The 21,016-nt window shown below is 40.8% G+C and overlaps 1 protein-coding gene across 12 annotated transcripts in view; it reads left to right on the top strand.

The window, feature by feature from the left end:
* The window catches only part of ADD3 (adducin 3), a 100,932-nt gene that overhangs the window by 60,976 nt on the left and 18,940 nt on the right, over positions 1 to 21,016 (top strand). For 10 of the 12 annotated variants that reach the window (XM_075757957.1, XM_075757955.1, XM_075757964.1 and 7 more), the window contains one exon: positions 12,043 to 12,266. In XM_075757957.1, the coding sequence (XP_075614072.1) occupies positions 12,072 to 12,266 (195 nt within the window). In that variant the 5' untranslated portion in view covers positions 12,043 to 12,071. Of the gene's footprint in view, positions 1 to 7,183; positions 7,519 to 12,042; positions 12,267 to 21,016 lie in introns of those variants that run through there. The other 2 variants (XM_010309097.2, XM_075757966.1) reach the window with 2 other exon arrangements.

The following is a 21,016-nucleotide window of genomic DNA, read 5'->3' as shown; positions in this document are numbered from 1 at the left end:
GTGCTGGCTACTGCTCTGGGCACATCTGCTTCTCTGTTCAGTGCTGTGGTTAAGGCCAAAATGACCCTCTGACTTCAGACTGGCTTGCTTGAAATTCAGTGGAGCAATTTTCCATTCCTGAAGGTGTAGGAGACCTTTGGCTTTCTAAATTCAATTTGTTTTTCTAGTACCATGAGCAAAAAGTGGTAGAGATGAGAAGCAGGTGAAATGCAGGCCAAGTAAATTGAGATTAATGTACATCTTTATATAGGTTTTTCTTTGACTGCAAATGAAACTTTTTGTATTTACTAGCTAGGTAGCTGGTTGGGGTTTTTAATTATTTTGAAGCAAGCTGAAAACAATATTAGCAATGTGAGTAAACATAGAAAAAGTATTGCTGTACCATCATAAATCCTAGGGATTTTCCTGGAAAGGGTAATTAAAGCAACGTGCTTTGAACACAGTTAATTGAGTACCTGCCTTTTAAACTTTCAAGGAGGACCTGGCTGCCCCCTGCACTTCCATGTGGCCCTTCTCTGCTCCGTACTTTCCCCTGCCCTCCTTCTACCAATTATTTTTAACCCTGATATCCAGTTTAGACCCTAGTTTCATGGAGAGGTGTGCCAGCACAGCTAGGGATGGTGTTTTGAGAGGTGGGGAGCTGGAACACGTGAGTTGGGAGGGGCAGGGTTGCCTCAAGCCAGCCAGGAAAACATGAAAAACTGTAGCATAAGGTGTGCTTGACTTAAGTCCTATAAAGATGATGATTTTGTATGTATTAGGCATGTGACCATAGCCTCAATCAAATTCTGCATGTTTGTTAACTTTTTTCATGTTATGTCATATACATTAACGTTTATGTTTGTGAATGGATCAAGGAGGGGAAAAATTGTCCCATAGGTTAAGGCGAAACTAATTCCAGTAATGGAGGGGAAAAAAGCAAGATCCTGTGGAAACTGAATGAGATAAAATGAGAAAAAGACACTGTCAGCATAATTTGGGAATAGTGATTTACAGCTGATATAAGCTGTTAAAGTCCTACCAACAGAGCCTTCCCTCTACACCTCAATTCGTAGCTTGCTTTTTTGGAGCATTTACTACAGTAAACAAGTAGCTCTGTTCTTGAGATGCCTAGGGGTTTTTTCCATGCTTCTCATGGCCAGTGATAATGTGCCTGCTGCACAGTCAGACCTGGCATCATTTGTCTTACACTTTCATTGATCCCTAAAATTACTATTTTTAAATTACAATTAAAAACCTTAAGACAACCATAATGTTCCCACTATGCCTGTACTTCATATGTGAAATCAGTATATGCAATTGTGTTGTTTTATCTAAAACATTCTTAGTTTTTGACTATAACTATCATAAATCAGCTTTTTCAAAATGCTCTTGTTTTCTGTTTAATGTGAGAATGTATGTACAGGTCAGTAAAATGTTAAAATTCCTTTTTTGAAAAGCTAACCAATTTATTTTGACATGGTCAAGCTGATATTTGTGTATTAATGTGACTTGTCTTATTGCTCCTTATTTAAAATTTATAGTAGAGTGATTCAGAGATCCCAAGATGAACTGGGGGGAATCGTGCAGGGTGTGGTGTATAATATCAATGAAGATACAATTTGTCCTGAAGACTTTATAATTGAAGGCCTGGCACAATTTCATCTTTTCTTCAAGTGTCCAGTTACAAATGTCCCCACAGAGATTAGCTGTTGGCCGGGTTTCCCATTCCTCACTTACGAGTTATGGAGGCTGTTGAGCTGCAATTCTATATGGTCAGTGCGTGGTGATGGTCTTAAATGAGGTCTTCACTGAGCTGTTGGTGATGGTAAAGGTCAGGATTTGATGTGAAGCGGAGGAACTCCAGGGGTTTGGGCTATAAAAAGGTCTGGCTGCATGCTGCCATACACGAGATGGGTTGTTCGTGTAAACATTTGTAAAATCCAGCAGTTGCCTCGTGTCGATCATCTGGGTTGCCCACTATCGCAGCCTATGACCCTCCAGCAAAACCCAGGAGGCAGCTGCTCTGGCCATGACATTTCTCAGGATAGTCAAACTGCCATAAATCTAGAAGGCTTTTGATGTGCCCTGGGATCAATAAGAGTTTTCCCTGCTATCTAATGTCACACATTGTACCAATGACCGAGGAGGCCTCTTGCAGATTGCCAGGAGTAGCCCTTGTTACTCCAAATGGTGTTTTCCAGGTTGGTGTAAATCAATGGGATTTTTAAAATAATTATTTACATAACAAACTTGGTGATTCTACTCCGTAAGTCTTTGTACATCTGCGTAAAGAGTGAAATTCTTTCCCCCTGCATCTGTACAGTTCAGAGGAAGCCTAAGAAAAAAGTCACTAGAGGAAGTTGGAGGCTTCACATTGCAACAGAGAGAGAGGAAGAGTGTTGCAAAATGTAAAAGGTTTTGACTGCAATCAGCTCTTAGAGTTACACAGTTTTTCTCACAGATAAGTTCTTAGTTTATGTTGTAAAGGAACCCAGGTTTCATCTTTTTTTGAAGGATTTAAGGAGATTTTTTCAGCCATTGCTTGTGTATGTGTGTGGGTTTTGTGTTTGCATACTTTCACAGCTTAATACAGATAAGTACTAACAGAAGATAATCTTTTTATTTAGCTCTCTGTTTCTACTGACTCGTGAAATATTTTAGGTAACTTAGCCACAAGTGATTATGCAGATAAGCAGAGATAAGTCTTTTTCTTTTAAAAAAAAAAGAAACCAAAAACAACACACACCAAAAAACTTTTTATTGTCCTAAAGTTGCAGTATTTTGGAAAGTACTACCTTACCTTTTCATTACTAACATCTCAGATATCTCTGACACTAGATGAATTCAAAATATTGTCCTTCCCACAAGCACACCTTGTGTTCTGCTCTGTCTCTTTGTAGTGTGAATAGGAGCTGGGTCATGAGAACCAGAAGTTGAAGCTGCATTGGTGCTGCAGCATTTGTGGTCATCAGCATCCTTAAAACCAAAAAAAGACAAGCAGTTATTCCTATTGAAAACTGGTATTTATGTCTTCATTTCTGGTTTTAAAATAAAACTGAAATATGCGTTTAGGGTTAAAGCTCCCTGACGTTATTTTGAGGGGTTCCCCGACTTAAGTAAGCTCAAACACAAATAATCTGATTTTTGCTCTGCAAGTGTAGTTTACTTGTATCCTGCAGGGTATCGGTTATTGTCAGAAATGGATAAAGGCAGGACATTAATACCTAGTATGTACCGAGATCACTGATGGATTCTTTGAAATATTGACTAATAATATTTATGGCTTTTGTTCTAAGCATCCAAATGGGTTTGACATGGGTGGGTAAATGTTGTCATCTGTAAAAGAGGGGTAACAAAACCAGGTCAGCAAGAGTTGCAATGCCCTGCCAGTCTGCGGAGCCGGCTGTGCTTTTGGGGAGCTGCTCTGGAGGCCCCGGACCTTCCTGTGTCCCATGGCCTGCTGGCACACTGGACTTAACGCTTGTGTTCATGTGCTCTCATCACCTAGAGCTACTGTTTAGGGATGATTTTAATAGGTATATTCTTAAAGTGATTAAATTTGGATGCATGGTTTATTCTCTATAATGTCTAAGCTTTGAGGTGGCGTTGGGAAAGAGCCAGTGCTTTTATCTTCATTTGGATTTGCCAAAAGAAACCGCTTCCAGAGCAGACTCGATTGAATTCTTCCAGGTCAAGCGTTCCTGCTGCCTGTGAGCTGGCTGAAGGTGGTCAGGAGCAAATGCTGTGCCAGAGCAGTGGCACTGCTGCCATCGCTGTCCTGGCTGGCTCCTCTGCCAGAGGTCTTCTACAGTCAGATCCTTCTTCTTCGTAGAAGTCCTAAACACTGTAGAGGAATAATAGAGCTTCAGAAAGCTTGGGGCTTGAAAGTCTGCAGCAATTCATGCTGCTCTGGTCCTTACCAAACCCTCTGGAGCAGCAGAGGTGGGAGGGGGTTTCCTGTGAGCGGCAGGTGAATTTTTACCCTGGAGCAAAGTGGGAATGAGCAGAAGAATTTTAAAGGGGGGGAAGAAACTTCATTTCCGTTATTGTCATTCAGTGCATCTGTGCTTTGTGTGAAAGCAGCTTTTTTTGCAGATGCCATAGGGAGAGATTTTCTTTTCCCTGGCAGCTCCTGTACATCTCCTTAGCTTTCAGCTACAGCGAGGACACTCTCTTCCCACAGCAGTCTTGCCTTTGGATAGAAACAGGTTATTTAAGTTCAGTGTTCAGATATTTTTGAGTGATCTCGTGTCCTGTGTGTGAAATTTTAATTTTATGCTGCTATAGAAAAACAGCTTAAACCAAGAGAAACTTATGTTCTCATCATAGAGCTCACTTTTACTGTGCTTTTTCATGAACTTCAGTATAACATAAAAGATGAAAGAAGAACAGAGGAAAAGTGGGTGTGAGGTAGGACTGACACGCTTTTCAAGTCTAGTAAGTACAAAAGCTATTTATGGTTACCAAATAATTTAATTTGTTAGCTGTTCTGGTGTTTGTACTCAATTTAAGGAAGGGATTTTTTTTTTTAATTGCCTTGGAAATGGTCCCCATCCATGGGCTTCATACCATTTCATAGAACCACTCACCCTGTGTACCTGAGCAGACATGACAACTATCAGCACTCCAAAGTGCAGCTTAATTTTATTTCAAAATATATATGTACACTTACATATGTAAATAAAACTTACATATGAGAAAAATATAACTGGGCTTTAAAACTGTTTCTGGTAAATTGCAGTGAATCAGGTACTTGTTAAAAATAACAAATAAATAAAAGGAGGAAATATGACTACCACAAAGAAAATTTTCTTATAAAGGAACAAGTTTAGGGAAAGAGAAAAAACAAACCAATGTGATATCTGTGGGTGACTGACCTCCTTCTCTTAAAGCAAGGTTTTAGCGACACAATCTGTTGTGTCTCTTTTTAAAGTTACGAATTAATAGTTTATATTTTCTTCTATCACACTGTTACAGAAAACTGGTGTGGTAAACTGTGTCCAGCAGTAAAAGAGGATTTATAGTGAATAATCAATGTGTGATATGAATCCCCCATTTCCACTCTGACATCTCAGTGCTTCCGTGTTTCTCGTAGTGCAGCCACCCCCTTCCTGGGGCGATGCAGCAATACCTGTGCCCACCACTTCACCAACAAACTCTGAATTCCTCCTGGTAACTTCTCTGTAACCAGTTTGCTTGTGTGACTGGGTTCTGACTTGAATCTTTTATGTAAAGAACAGTATAATCTCAAAGTGTTCTTATTGTCTGCACAACCTTAACAATTTGCTAATAAAAGAAGAAAACATTATTTTATGGAGTGAAGCAAGGAAGCCTCTATGCTGCAGAGTACTTAAGGGTCATGCAATACAGCGATGGAAACAGCCCGGTTACATACAACCTTTCCTCAGCACAGGGGGTTCGATACTGGGTGAGATGGACCTTGGATCTGAACTCAAGGTTGTCCTTTTGAGACAGGTTTTGTCTTCTATCATGCTGTCACTGGATGGTGGTGACTGGATAACTCGCTCATTAAGAGTTCTCTCTGTCATTAACAACTGTTCATGCAGCACTGAAGGAATACCAAAATGTGAATGATTAAAGTAGTTTGGGTCTACAGGGTTAAGCATAGAAGCTCGTTTATGAGACTTAACACATGCAAGTAGCATTGACGGTCATGTGGTAGAGCATATTGGATACATCAAACCATCATTCTAGGCTTGAGTTCTTCCCCACCCGCCCCGGCTTGTGCTGCAAAATGTTGGCAGGCTGGTCTGCAAATGTGGAGGTGCAGACTGCACCTGCTACAGGCTGGCTGCATTATGAGGAGCCTTCCCTAACAGAGAAAAAAAAGTCACGTCTTCAGTCAAAGGTAAAGCAATAGACCTCATATTTTGGGTGGCTGTCTGCAACCCGCTACGTTATCTTACTTTTTGACAGTAAAGAGTAGCTGGCTCAGTTCCAGTTTACACCGAGTAAAGTGTAATTTGCACAGCTTGAATATTTACATTGACTTTAGTATTGCACAATATAATTGGGCAAAAATAATGCTTAAGACTTAACACAAAAACAAGGTTCAAATACACTCAAGTTCTTATTTCGTAGGAAAAATATATACTGCCGCCACATAGTCTCTTTAATGTGGTATCTGAAAGGAGGTGATGATTATTTCATTAGCTTACTCTGTTTAAAGCAGGACTTAAATTAAATATGCAGCTCTGGATTAGAATATTTGATTTGTAGCCAGTTTGGGCTGTAGTATGACAAATTGTTTATGCCTGCATTGCTACTGGAAGAAGTAGTAATAGACACCCCCATATCGTCACCATTTTTGTTTCAGAACAAAGATTTGTGTAAATATGTGGTTAAGTGGCTGGGTAAACTGATACAGCCAAAAATAAATCCATTTTAAAAACCCAAAAGTTAAAACAAAAACTTCAACTCGTCCCAAGAGTAATTTCTCCTACCCATTCCACCATATGACCTTACAAACATCTCCTGGCATGAATCTGGAGAGGTTATACAGCAAGAAAGACTGAATGGCTGGGAAGGTTGGGAGAAGGTGTGACTGCTTTTTTTTTTTTTTTTTTTAAATGCAAACACTACCTTGTGTCAATTTAAGGGTGTAGTTTGACAGCTTGACTTGAGTGCTTGTGTACAGAATCACTGTATATTAGTAAAATCAGTTAATATAATTTTGAACAAATGCTACCTGTCTATTGTAGCAGAAGTATTTTCAGTTCCACAAATTGCATTTAGAAAATGCTAACGTCTGAATGTACACCTTACTTATCTTACCAGTGCATAAGGTGAAACTGATAAAGGAAACCCAAACCTCTTGTAATGTTAAAAAAAACCCCAAAATTTGTCAACAAATTGTCAGATATTTATGGTATTTCACCGCCTGATCAGGAGAATAAAAAAAAGATTTTAATTTTGAGGTGTTTAGCCAATTTTTTTTTTATTCCCTAGAACAGATGCAATTATTCAATTCTGTGTCATTACTAACATTTATAGGAGGGAGGATGAACAGCTGACTTTCTAATGCAGAAGACAGTGAAGGTGACCCTCTCCTCAGTCCATATTTTCCTGCCCCTCTTAAGCATTCCCTCATATTCCTTAAGCATGTTTCTTTCTGCCAGTTTACTTACGTAGCTAAAGCCAAGGCTTTGATTCAGACTGGAACCTGCCTGTTTCACAGGGAGGCTGGAACCGAGATCAAGAGACACCCAGTTTCCTTCCAACAAGTCTCCTGGCAGACAAGATACTGGAGGAGGGGAAGAAAGACCAGACTGTTCCTTAAAAACAAGCAGGCGAGAAATAGCAAGAGCAGAAAAACACAATGTGCTCCTTAAAAAAGAAATGCTCAGATGTGGTATAATCTAGCTCAAATGCCCAGACCTGAAATCAGTCGTACAGGTTAACGATGCGGTGCACACATTGCTGGTTTGCAGTGCTGGAAACTCTCAAACAGATGGATTGCACCGTGTAGAGAAAATGAGGATGTCTGAAACCAGCCATAAAAAGTCAGCATAAAAGGTAGGTTAAAGATTTCTTGCTAGGTCATCTAATGATTCAATCCCTTTCTGTTGCTCTGTCTTTCTCTTATGGTGGTATTTATTTTTATGTGCATTCAGTACGTTATGAAAGATGTAAATATATTAAGTCAGTGCTTTCTGGGGTGTTCTTTGGCAAGATAAATTTTCCTTGCATTTGGTCTCATGCTCCTTTTTTTTTCTTTCTTTTTTTTTTTTTCCCTTCAGTCCTCCTTGTTTCTCTGACCTCATTATTATTTTTGAGCTGCTTTTGTGATTTGACATTGCAAACAGTTACTCCGACAAAAGCTGCACAGCATGTTACTTAGACTTTACAAAGTGTCAGATGGGGATGCTCAGGACTTAATGTCGCAGCCTAAAAGCAACAGTTCCAACTTCCTGGAATAAATTGGAAGCTTTTGTTAAATAAAGCTTACTTCTAAGTACAGAGATGCATATCCTCCTGACAGAGGTGCAATGTTCTACTTTCTCTCTGTAGCCCAGTTATGGGTATAAAATACAGAACAGAATATGGAGACCAAACTCATGAGCTACATAAGGATCAAAGCACCAGAGGACACGACCTGTTCTCTTTTGTAGCAGTATCAGAGCTCACTTCAGCACCAACCAGGAGGGCATAACTAGCCAGGGGGAAGCCAGTTAGATTAACAAGTTACTCTGTAGCAAGACCTTCTCAGCTGCTTTGTTTCACAGGTCCCTAAAAGTGTTTTCAGCAGAGATTGGGATTCTGTATTTAAAAAAACCTAATACATGCTCATTGGCTTTTCTTAGTTTCTTTTGCCTCCTGTTGGAGTAGTTGAACCGTAGGCAGGAAAACCGCTCTTCTGTATGCTTGGAATCTCTTTTTGGCATAACAGCATATGCATGTTGGGCCAAAACGTGGGCTAAAATGTGTGTCTCAACTGAGCAAGAGTGATGGCTCTCACCAAGACAAAATCAGGTCCTAGCTTAGGTTTGATTTTTCTGTGTACGTTCATCCTTTCTGACCAGTCTAGATTTCGTGCCTGGTTGCTGTAGGGATGTAGAATCTCTCATTTCTACCTGTGCCTCATTCTCTGTAACCACAGATCTCCCCGATGCAAGCAGTAAGGCATGCGTAGGAAACATCAGCTAGTACCACTCAGGAAGATGATAGCTCACTTTCTGTAGTTCATGAACATTGTTGAAAGGGGTGGAAGCCAAAAGTAGTCGTGCAGCAAAGCTGATTTTTCTTTTAGGCAAAAGAATCTCACCAAAACAATGGGGAAGTAGAATCCTCCATCACAATTCATAGCTTTTGAGATCTGGATTTTCTGTGAATACTTACTTCTATGTTGTTGCCAGTCCTGTGCTGAGAAGGAGGTACAGATTTTTAGATCCTCAAAAGCTGAGCGCATTTTTAACAAGTGTCTCTTTTTAAAATAAAATCAGTGCAAGATGCAAATAAATAATAAAAGAATGGCTGATTTGTTTGAAATTTTTCCAGCTGAACAGTAGGGGTTATATGAATGTCAGCCTGGGCCCAACAGAGCAGGCATTGAACCAGACCTAATAAGAACAACCGGACCCAATACCCATATTATGTTCAGTAACGGAGGGTTTTTTGTAGTACAAGGACTTTAATGTTGTAATCTTAATGGCTAGAGGTAGCAAACCAGCCTGAAAGGAAAGAGGAAAAAATGAAGTCCAAAGCAATTAGAAAAATCTCTTTTGTGGATTTTAGGTATTGCCAGTCACATTTGTGTCTTTTTACAGATGAATGGGCTTTTTGGTCACTGTAAGAATGAATTGTAAAGTAACGGACTTGAACTAATTATATCCTGTAAACTTATAATAACAACAATGAAAGTTTTTTGAAGTTCAGACATGCATGTAGTTGATCCAGCCACCCGAGTGGATCAGCAGTTGAGCAGCAATTTGCCACTCGGGGTTCACAGGATTTAGGAGCGTTTTAGGAAAAACACTTAGATAAGACATCTCCTGGGAAGAAGTAACTGAAGAGCAGGAGTCGCAGCTGGTTGCAGATTCAAGCAATGTTCTTCCCATCTGCATTTCTAGACTGCTTTCAGTTACCAGCAGGTGCTGGAAGGTGTCTGTTCCGACTTGGAGGTGTTTACCCCAACGCAGATGGAGAACAGTGTAGGTTGAGAAGTCTGATGTTAAGCTCTTCACACCTGGTGGCATTTGGAGAGTGAGCTCATGGTCTTGTGTCTTCTCATGATGCTTTTTTCTTTTGCTTCTTAAACCATGCCATTTGGGGGTGGGGGGGAGACATAATACATGGTTACGTTTATAAGGGTATCTCTTCTAGCCTGAACAGAAGGTTGCTGAGCTGTGATCGTATTCCTAAATGCTGTCCCAAGAGGTTTATCCTTCTGCTTCAGTGTTCCCAGTTGGAAGAGACAATAATTCATTCTTTAGAAAAACTTGAGCTTCTTTTATACCTCTACTAGATTTTTCCCAGACCCCCACTTCCTTGAAGCAAGCCCCTGTTCTTCTCGCCAGCATCCCCAAACTGATCACACGTAGCAGGCTTCCCAGTGGTCAGTCAGCAAATGCAAAACTCACCGGTGTGCTTCCACAGCCTCCGTAATGAAGCCATCAGAGTTCATGGAGCTTGGATGTGAATTATACGTCCCAGAACGTGGTATGTTCGTCCAGCATGCCAGGTACCTCCTGGGAGCTCTGGGTGTGCAGCTGGATAATGTTACATCAAGAACATGTTTTCTCCCTCAAAAAAAAAAAACCACCAAAAAACCCCAACCAACCTGCAGTGATTGTTTTTTAGTAGGGTATTAGATATGTTTCATCTGAATCCCAAATTTTATCACAATCTGTAATATACACAAAAATCATAGATTTGGTTTTCTTGTACCTTATCTGCTAATGCTTTCCCAGTCTGTAGGTGATAGCTGTCTTGTTTTCTGTCTGGGATTTCATATTTGGTAGCAGGGCTGCAGTGCCCCCGCATTTCATCCTCGCGCTGTCCCTTGCAGCGTGCCAGCAAAACCGCTTGGGCGTCAGTGTGGGAAACTGGCTGAAAACCAGTTTGCATCCTCCTGCCAGCCCGGTTCGTGGTGTGGCTGCGCAGCAGAGGGTGCAGCACAAGGACCGAAAGGGCTTGTCGCAGGTAAGAGGGGGGCTTGGGTTGCTGAAGCTGGTTTTAACAGGGATCTCCCCAAATGTTTCACCTGGAAAATATGTGAGGGTGTAGTTGGAAGAGTTCAGATGCTCTGTGTCAGTTCACTGTTCAGAGAATATCCCAAACAGTAGTTGCACTGACCCAAATGAGGGATGGGTGAACTGTGCCACGGAGCAAGGACGCTTTAAACCACTGATACCGTAATGTCAAACCACACTGTTTAATATTGCTTGACAACTCTCATTCCTTCATGTTTGGCTTTTTTTCCTCTGAAGAGGTGAATTATTTACATACCAAATACATTTGCGTGCAAGTATTTTTATATTAAATATATTATTGAAGGTAGATATTTGCATGTTAAAATGTATTTTCATAATACACTATCTCTCACTACACATCTTGCTTCTCTTTGTTCTTCGAACCTGAGAAAACATCCCTCTTCAGTACCTGTTTGAGGAGCAGTGCTCCTGACACTGCTTCTGAGCCTGATTCTTTGCATGAAAATTGAGGTGTCTACATTGCTGCTTTTGATGCAGTCTGTTTGTGTTTACAAATGCTTATCAGGTTTCTTAAATGAAGTTTTAAGTCTAGCTTTCTACCAAGACATGAAAGTTTTGGGGTTTTTTTCCTAATGTAATGAGCTTCACTTTTTTTCTAACGTAATAAGCTTCAGTGAGAATCTTTGTGTACAATTGCACACAGGAGGAGAAAAGCTAAAACTCAGCTATTTGCTGTGGACGCAGCCGCAGTCCTGTGCAACCCAACATAAGATCTTTTCTGCAGTTCCCTCGGTGTCTCTGAGTTCCTCCTGAAAGTGCAGGCACCAGCCGGCGCTCTGCAGAGATCCCCTGGCAATCTTTGAGTGGCCCGGCGCCTCGTCTTTGAGCTGGGGTTATGAGATGCTTCGGAAATGCTGTAATTGAGGAATGTCTTCATTCGAGTTGGGAGATGAGCTCTGAGCGGATGTTAAACAGAGGCCTCATCTTCTGGGTGTGTTTGGTTGAACATGTCAGGAAGGAGAGCTATATAAAAACCATGGGGGGGTTGATGAATGCAATGTAAAATGATACAGGAAAGTTTGTCATAAAATATATTATGGTCATTTCAAATGTCATAATTCTTAATTGTATGCTGTTCAGTTTGTATTTGAACTTGAATAGAGATGGTTGTGCACTGTCAGAGAGCTCATTAATGATTTTTAAACACTTTTCTAGAATTTTTCATTAGTTTTCTGATTATAATAATTTCTCATTTGTTCTTCTTTCATTTTTCGATGCTATTCTGCAGAGATTAAAAAGAATGTTATTTGTGTCCAGACTTGGAAGTTATATTCAATGCCCTCCTTTTAATGGTTAATCATTCTTCCTTCTTTTTTATTTGTTTCAGGTGAAGCCTACCATCCTCAGTGTTGAAGCATGAGTACTGATGCCAGTCAGGCGGTGATCACTACTCCTCCCCCGGCCACCATGCCTCACAAAGAGCGGTACTTCGATCGCATCAATGAGAATGACCCAGAGTATATCCGGGAGAGAAACATGTCTCCTGACCTGAGACAGGACTTCAATATGATGGAGCAAAGGAAGAGGGTCACTCAGATACTGCAGAGCCCTGTGAGTGGGATTAAGGGGGGATGAGAATGAGAGGCTGTTTTATTTTCTGAGATTCCTGGTTAACTTTTTGCGACTTAAAAAAGAAATGTACGTCACAGCTAGCTAGAATAGCTCTGGACCATCTTCTAAGAAGAGTCACTAAACAGATCATCCAGCATTTTGTTTGCATAGTTTTTTGTCTGTGAACAAGCAGCCTTTATTGTGTTGTTTTTTCTTCTAATGCTTTTATGGTCTCATGCTTCATTACAGTGTTACAAGAAGATCTTGCTGGCTGCAGGGTACTTAATTAAAACTTAGGGGCAGGGAAGAGAGTGAAGGAGTCACCAGTCAAATAGGAACAAATTAGGGCATTACGTGGTGTTCTGCTTTCTGGGTTTGAATATTAACCTATCGTTTGCATCAGGAATGCTTTAATTAACATTTTTAATTAGGTTAAGTTTGTTTAAAAGCTAGACTATGTGTTCTTTTCATGTCCTTGGGGGTGAGCATACCCATACGTGGCCATATTAGCACTCATCTACTGGTTCTGTAAGTTCAGTACTTGTGTAGCCTACATATAAATCTATTGAACCACCCTCAAATTAGTTTTAATTTATATTTTGATACATGCCGCCTTTGAATTTAACCTGATGAATACATTGGAAAGTAATACTGTTGCCTTGAGTATTTTGAAGCCATAGGGAGTGAGTAAGGACTGTGCGATGGTGAGTCTTTGGGGGTGTTGGGGTGTAATGTGAGTAATGAGGATAACGGGACTGGGAAGGGGTTAAGCAGCTTTGCAGATCCTTCTCTCTTCAGTTCCTCTGTAAGTTGGGGTGCTTCTTCTGTAATTTTTTTTTTGGAAGCTTTTCCATATGTAATGAGATTGCAAACAGCTGTTAGTAATCACCCTATTATAGTCATCCATGAATAACAGGATTGTTTGCTAAAGTGTTGTCATGGAGTGCCTCTTGGATCTGTGTGTTGCTCTGAGTATAATGTGAACCTGTTGACTAGGGAATTTATTACTTTCAAGTGAATTTGTGTAAGTTTGGTTTTGCAGCCAACCTTTTTTATAAAGAAAATACTCTAAGGAGGTATTGCATAATTCTCTAATCATGATAATTTTACGCTAAACACTCAATTGTAAAATGTGATTGGAGTCTGCTCCTTCCTGTTAAAATACTCATATTATGAATAGCCAGTACTCACAGCAAAGACAAGATCTAGATCTCTAGCCTAACAGATAAAAAAAAAAAGTTACAGAGATCTTGTTTGGGCTGGTATGTGTGTTATTCTTTGGTCCTTTCGATGGCAACATTGAATCTCATGAGCATAACTATTTCCCTAACATTTTGAGGAACCTTTTGCCAAGTCTGCCTAACATAATAAATGTCCCTTTGCCACAGCCTCTGTGGATTTTTTAAAATAGATGCAGCATCAGTGTGCAGATTTTGGGAAGGGGGATGAAGAGGGGCAATCCCTGAGTCTAGGTAACTGCTTTAACAGAAGATTGGGGGACAAACAGCCGCCGGGCTGCTGTTTGTGTCCTGCTGCAAGAGCTGAGCCCAGCACTTTTTGGAAAGTGACTGTTTGGAGCTGCCAATAAGTTCCAAGTTTTTGTTGTGTAAGGGAACAGTTGTCCAAATAAGCCAGGGGCCTGCTGCCTGCTCAGCTCCTGGCATCTGCCAGGGAGAAACGGGAACGTGGGAGCTGAGTGTGTGATCAGGCACGAAGAGGAGGTGTTCCCCTCACTTAAGTATCTCCTTTTATTGTGTCTTTTCTTGAAATAGAAAATTTAGGGGAACCCTACTATGATTTCTTGTATGAAGAAATAAAAGCATTTTTAATACAGTATCTGTGACTTGAATGTCCATCAAGGAAATTTCATAACTGATTTGGGTATAGAAACTGCATTATTTCTTCCAGGTTCCAGCTGCGGTGTGCCATAGTGTTCTTGAGGGTCAGGACTGAAAACAATTACCTTGTCTCGTCCTGAACATAATATTTGTCACAAAAGGGCCAGAAAACTTTTTTTCTTTTACCGGTCTGCGTAACACAGGTTCAGGATTGAATTAACGAGTATTGTGCTCGTTAATTCAATAGCTGTAGAATTACATTGCATTAGAAGTTTGCATAGAGTTTTGTTGCTTCTCTGGTTTATTCCAGTTGACAAGGAGGAAATAGTATGAAGGTGTTTGGAAGAAGAGGAAGAGAGGTTATCAGACACATTTTAAAGAAGATCTTGCTTGCTGGTAAATCCTCACGCAGTCTTAGATATATGCATTCATATCTTTACCCAATCTTGATATATGCATTCAGATCACAGAAATAGTCATTGACTCATCTTCTGGCAAGTATTAGTAAATATGAAGTGTATGTAGCAAGGATAATACCTTTGTTAAAAATACACAAGCATGTATAGACTTGAGGTGAACTTGTTTGAACATGAGCAAAGAATTATGGTTTAAAACTAAAGGGTTAATCATTGTCATATAGTAGAAAGCTTAGGTACTGATTTAATCTGTTTTATTAACAAACTTTTTTCTTTCTTTCAAGTAGGAAAATCTAAATCCTCTAACAAGAAAATAAATTAAGAACCATGATACATTTTGTGTAGTGCGTGTTATTGTAAGGGATACAGCCCTGACCAGACATCTTCAGACATCAAACTGCTGCATCTCTCTGATGTGCTGTTTGATGCACATATTGATGTGCAATCTGACGACTGACTAATCTCTGATGTGCAATTTCCCTTTCCTAAATTAAATAATTTAAAAGCTACTGAAAAGCTATTCTCATTACCTCTGATGTTTGCTAATGTCTTAGAGTCTGTTCATAATAAGTCTTAAGCAAATTACAAGAGTTTTATGACCACTGCCCACAAAGAATGTCCTGACATTGTCAGTGAATTCTGAGACATGCTTGCTTAATACTGCATGTAACCCATGACGGCCTGGAGAATCTGTTAGGACCCGCATGTTTGTTCTTCTGTGTCTGTTAGAAAGGTGGAAAAAATATTAAAATGAGCTAGGTCTGAGCAGCCTGACAGCATCCAGAGGTACTGCTGGCCAATCTTTAGCATTAGACCATTTAAGTTTATTTCAGTAATATCTGCAAGTTCAGAAAGTTCAGGTACTGTGCCATTATTTTTAAAGGAAAGGCACTACATTTATACAGTGGACTAACTTTATTGCTTTACACTGGGTCTGAGATACTTGACCTATAATATATCCAAAATTTGAAAAGATGGGTGGGGTTTGAGGGGTTTTTTTAAAAGATTTTTCCAACATAACTCTGAAATTAAAAACAGTTTTGTCTTTTTATATGCTAAACAATCATATATTGCTTGTTACACAGAGTAGCTACGTCTTCCACAGAGTAAACATTTATTTGCTGTATTATCAAAACCCTTACTTCAGTTATGGTATGCAAGTCCTCCTGGACTTCATTTCCTTCTCTATTTCTCTTGTGTCTTCACCATGGCAACCAAAAGCTTCAAAAACACTTAAAAAAAAGAAAACAAAAAACCAAACAAACACAAAAAAACCAATGGTTGTGCAGTTAAGGTGTGTGAAGACTCCACAGTCAGTTCAGCATCAAGGAGCTGCGTGCACATACAGGAGGGAGAAACTCAGTGCTGCCTTCCCGGAGCAGCCAGGGAAGGTGTCGGGTGTTTCTGTGGACAGGCGGCAGTGCCAGGCTGCTTCCAGTGAAGTGAGACCACGTAAAACAATTATCTAACTGGCAGGAAAGCTAACTACAGGCTTTAGCTGTATGTGTAACCTGATGGGAAGTTAGGATCACTCCTTAAACTGCATTGAGGGGTACCTTACATCCACTTTATATCACTGTATTTGCAGAAAAGCTACAGGTCAGAGTGGAACCGGAAGAGGATGCATTCTTATACACAAAGTATAGTTATATGAGAGATACTTCATTATTTTTACTGATGTAAAAAGAAGTTGGAGTAGACAAATTTGTGTATAAAATGATGAAAACATCATGTACGACATGTTAAACATGTATAAAACAGCTGCAATATGTAAACATAAAAATGCCCAGTTACTGGAATTTAAATGCCCAGTTTATGCTTTGAATTTACCAGTGAAAGTTTTGTGTGGCATGTTGAGACCAATTGAATGTGCACTTGCTATTTTTTCATAGAAAACACATGGTTATTTGGAGCTTGTTTGGTTTTAAGTTGAGCAGTTTGCTGGCAGGATCTCATCACGCTTTGCTTTAATTCCATGTTGGACGCAGAGAGCGCCTACCAATCCATCGTGGCTCTGCAGGGTGTTTGGAATGACTCTGGCTCGGCGCTGGCATTACATGAGGGCACTGATTCAGGTCTAGCCGTCCAGGCTGCAAAATCAGGGAGTTTTTATGCTGAAGTTAAAAATGTACTTCTCTCCCGTGCCTCTCTTCTTTCCTGCCTTGTACATGAACACGCGCCCCTGCCTCCCACACCAGCTTGGTCTTGCCCAAAAAAGTGAGGAGATAAGTCCTGCTTAGCAACTCCTCTATTCAGAGGTCTGCCTTAACATGCAGCATGTAGGCAGATTTTTCTCCTCAAAAAAACAAGCAAACCCACCCACACTTGATTTTTTTTTTTTCCTGGCTATGTTATTTTCAAACCATCAGGACAGAGATGAAGGATGGTTTAATTTATTTTTCTCCCCAGCTTTTGCAATTGTCTAGCTTACTTTATTCTGTATTGAATGAATGTGCAGTATTTTCACACCACCACTCCCTTCTTAGGCAGTTTATTTTCTTAAAATATCAAAGTCCTTTCAGTTCCTTGCATGTTTCAGCTTCCACTGCTCTTTCCCCGCAAGTTCAAAAGCCTTTCAGATCCTTGAGGAGCATTAGCCTTTGGCCGGGAAGGGCTCACAACCTTGTACATTCCCTGGGGACCTCCTCACTGGGCAGCTCGCGTTGCAGCTGCCTCCTCTGGCTTTGGTCTTCTCCGACATCTTCATGACTTACTGCTGGGGAGTCATGACCCTCCTCTCATCACAATGGCTTTTTTAATCTCGTGCTTTTGTCATACGACCTGTGCATTGTTTCATTCACCAGGGGAGATGAGCTCAACTTGGCACATCATTTAAGACATGTCAGAAAATGTGTCTTAAAGATCCCTGCTGAGCCATGACAATATCCCACTGAGCCCAGGGCAGACTGGGGGGCCAGGCAAGTTCAGCATTTTAAGGGAGGGGAATGTGTGCTCAGGGTAATGCTGTGTTGATTCAAGGCCATCCACTGGATCTCTATGAGAAACCAAGAAATCCCATTGCCTGAATTCCATTTCTATAGCTGCGACGGTGCAGGGTTGATTCATATCCATGTTCATCTCGTGTTCAGATGCATACCAGCACTGCAAGTGCGATTGAGAGTTTTGTGCTGTTCCCTGCTTTCTGATGTTAAAAATGAAAGTTACCTGAAACTCCTCTCTTGTTTCCATATTGCTGGTTTCCATTTAGTTGGAGCTGTGGTTTTCATTAGATATAAATGCCAACAGTTTCCAAATTTTTTTCCCCACCGCCCCCCCCCCCCCCCCCCCAAATGTATTTCTAATCTTCCTTCTGGTTGTTAACTGCTTGGGTTTGGCTTTTTTTTTTTGTCTTGGAGGGTGTCTGCAGATCCTGTTGTACTTTTGGCACCACGTTCTTTAGATTACTCAAATCATTAAACAATCAGATCCATCCTCCTTTACCTGATGACTTTCCTATGGTCCTATATGTGTTTGAAGTTATTAATTGTAAATAACACTCTAATCTGAATTAATTCCCTAGGTAAGTGATAGGGAGATATAAAATAAACTGCACTGTAACAAAATCCACCATTTTTCTGTCATTCACTAGTCTTGTAAATTCTGTCCAATAAAGGCATCAAGTTGGTCTGGTGAGAGCAGGAAGAGAGGTTTCCATTGCAGTACAAGTAAGGAATAACAATTAAAAGGACTTACTTAGCTGTATTCATTTTTAAGTTGGGGGGTTTTTTTTGGTTGTTTTTTTGGGGGGGGGGGGCCTGTTAAATAATCCTTTGATTTAGTACAAGCTCTTAACAGTGCCTGGAAAATCCCTGACTTTCTTCCCTCACTGCATCCAGAACACCCTGCGAGAGCTCTGCCCGTCGTCTGTCCTGGTACATCACCACCACATGTGGTCCCACCTGCCCTACTCCTGCACTTACTGAAAGAACACTTAATTATGCTTGGAAACATGTAAGACTCCTGACAAGTTCTTCTAGCATTTTAAATTTTGGTGGTTATATTCCATCTAGCAAGATGCACAGCGTGGCTTTACTCCATGATAAAACACAAGTGAGGGACCCAGACCCCCCCATTCGTGGCAGCAGTTGTGTGAGTGTGGGGATTGCTGGCGCTGGGACTTTGGGAGCTGGGTGTGCTGAAGATGGGCTTTGCAAAGGACTTTAATGCTTCAGGTTTTGCTTTAATCTTACGGTATCTCTAGGCTGGTTATCACAGGAGTAAACGTGCTGCTTCAGCTCATGGAGGGAAGCTAGCGTGTACCAGGTTAGAGGAGCCGGAAAAACCGGCGCAGGCTGTGCTCTGTATGGGACTGGCTTGCTGTTGATTGAGTCGCTGAATCCAGCCTACTGGAAGTGAAGAGATTATTATAACCTTACCTAATTCCCCATATTTATTACTGAGCCTATTTCTTTCTATCTTAACACAGAAGCCCCCTCTTTTTTTTTTTTTTTTTTTTTTTTCTCCATAGCTTTAACAAACACTTTTTGTGACTCTTATCTTCTCCCTGCCAGCCTTTAACTCACTGGCGGTTTTTTTTGTGGCCAACTCCACCCTTTTCCACTTAGGGCACCGGTTGTTTGTATCTAAAAGCCAGTCTTGAAACGGCCTGTTTCGAAGCTCTGTCGGCTGTTTCGGTGAAGGTCTTCCTCTCCACGGGCAGCTGCATTTACAGCACAGGAGTTAAAATTAACGTGTCTCTGCTCTTGAGATGAAAATACCAGTTAAGTTTTGAAACTTTTTCTTCAATGGTGGTGATTTAACTTAGAAACTCTGTATGGATCTATTTATATGTAGATAAGTTGAATTAGACCCTTATTTTTAAAACTGGATTTAAGATATATGAACTCTGATCGAAAATGGGTGAAGGAGTTTCTTGTATTATTCTGCAGCTTGTAGGCTAACAGCAGTGCTGCTATTAAATGTGGGGACCTCACATATCTTTTCTAGCTACTTTCCTGTAGACTGATGTGTAAAACTGTTTGGACCTTACTGTAGTTAGTCCTCATGTGAGCACATGCTTTCTCCACTTAAAGGTTTGTGATGGTGTGGAGTATTTGTAGATGACCTGTGTGCCATTGTTTTCTCTGTGTACAGGAGAAAGAAATAATCTTACTTTATTTCTACTTCTTTTGAGTGGATAAGGACTAAATGGAGAAATAAATGGTCAACAAACAAGAAACAGCATAGAAAGATAGTCAAAATACGTATGAGCCTGTATACTTCTTAACATCCTCAGAGAACTGCCTACCAAGATGAAGGGATTAATACTAAAAATTTCTAGCAACATTATTATTATTCTCTGCTATATATAAATGTGTTTACATGTAAGATAGGTTTTTTCCAGCAAATTGGTTATTCTAGTTTTTCTGCTTATGTTGACTGAAAAATTCCAGTTGTCCACTGGTCCATGCAAATGTTGTTTTGATTCTTAAAAGCCCTAATTTATACTGTTAGCTCACACTTAAGACTGTCCTTCTGAAAGAAAATGGAAGTAAATGAGTCAGAACTGAGGCTTGTAACTTCAGTCTTGAGTTTGAGAGCCCTTGCAGGTCTAAGTTGAAAGATTTTTGCATCTAAACTGCTTGAGTTTATGATGTGTATTTGCAAGATGATTGCAACTATTTCTGGAGAAGTAATTTTATGATGTTAGAAAGACCTTGACCTCATCATGCAGCTAATGACTCCATCAAGAAAAGCTGTATCTGTTCTGCAGGCTGCAGTACCGTGTAAGGCTATCTAAGCTGGTGTAAAAGAGCTGGCTGGAGTTTTAGAAACAGCAAGTTTGGAAACAGTTTTAGGAACAGGCTGAGCTGCCCTGTATATTTTTACTGGTGAGTCGTGGAGAAATTCATGTCTCAGTGCAAGGGAGTGGAGTGGCATTCCGAAGGTGCGTGAGGTGGAAGCCGAGCAGCCGGGCACCGCTAGGTCAGCACAGCTGGGTCAGCAGCTGGCAGGCTTGACTCTGCAGGGGATGCTTTGGTCCATGGTGTAAGTGCAAAGCGATGTTTTCCTCTGGTGTAACTTAGTGTAGTTCAGCTCACTGCGGTTTTGAAGAGAACAATCTCAGCTGGCAGTTGTGGAAGGGGAGTTTGGAGCCAGCTGCATACTGAGGTCAGGCTGTTTGCTTGGGTGGCTGTCTGCTGCTGCCAGGTGAATAAAAGCTCTGCTCAGCATCCTCCTAGTTGTGCATAGAAAACAGTCCATGGTATGAAAACTGGGCCCATGACAGCTTTGCCTCCTTTCTGATAGGTGTCATGGCCCAGTTTTCATACCATGGACTGTTTTCTATGCAAACTTTCAGCAGGATGTGTGGAGTGCTGTTCCAGCACAAACAAGGGGGGATGCGGGTGCTTGGCTGGGCAGGTGAGCTCACTGAAGGCAGCAGGATGTTTGTGCAAAGAGGAAATGATTCTCAGCTACAGCGGGGTTCGTTATCCAGGCGGCAGCCTTGCAGTAGCACCACAGGTAGGTTGGTGGAGTCCAGAGGTGGTGCGGG

Source organism: Balearica regulorum, chromosome 7 (assembly GCF_011004875.1).
Source record: "Balearica regulorum gibbericeps isolate bBalReg1 chromosome 7, bBalReg1.pri, whole genome shotgun sequence".
NCBI lineage: Eukaryota > Metazoa > Chordata > Aves > Gruiformes > Gruidae > Balearica > Balearica regulorum.
The sequence above is the reverse complement of the archived record's forward strand: the minus strand, read 5'-3'. Positions and strand labels throughout refer to the sequence as shown.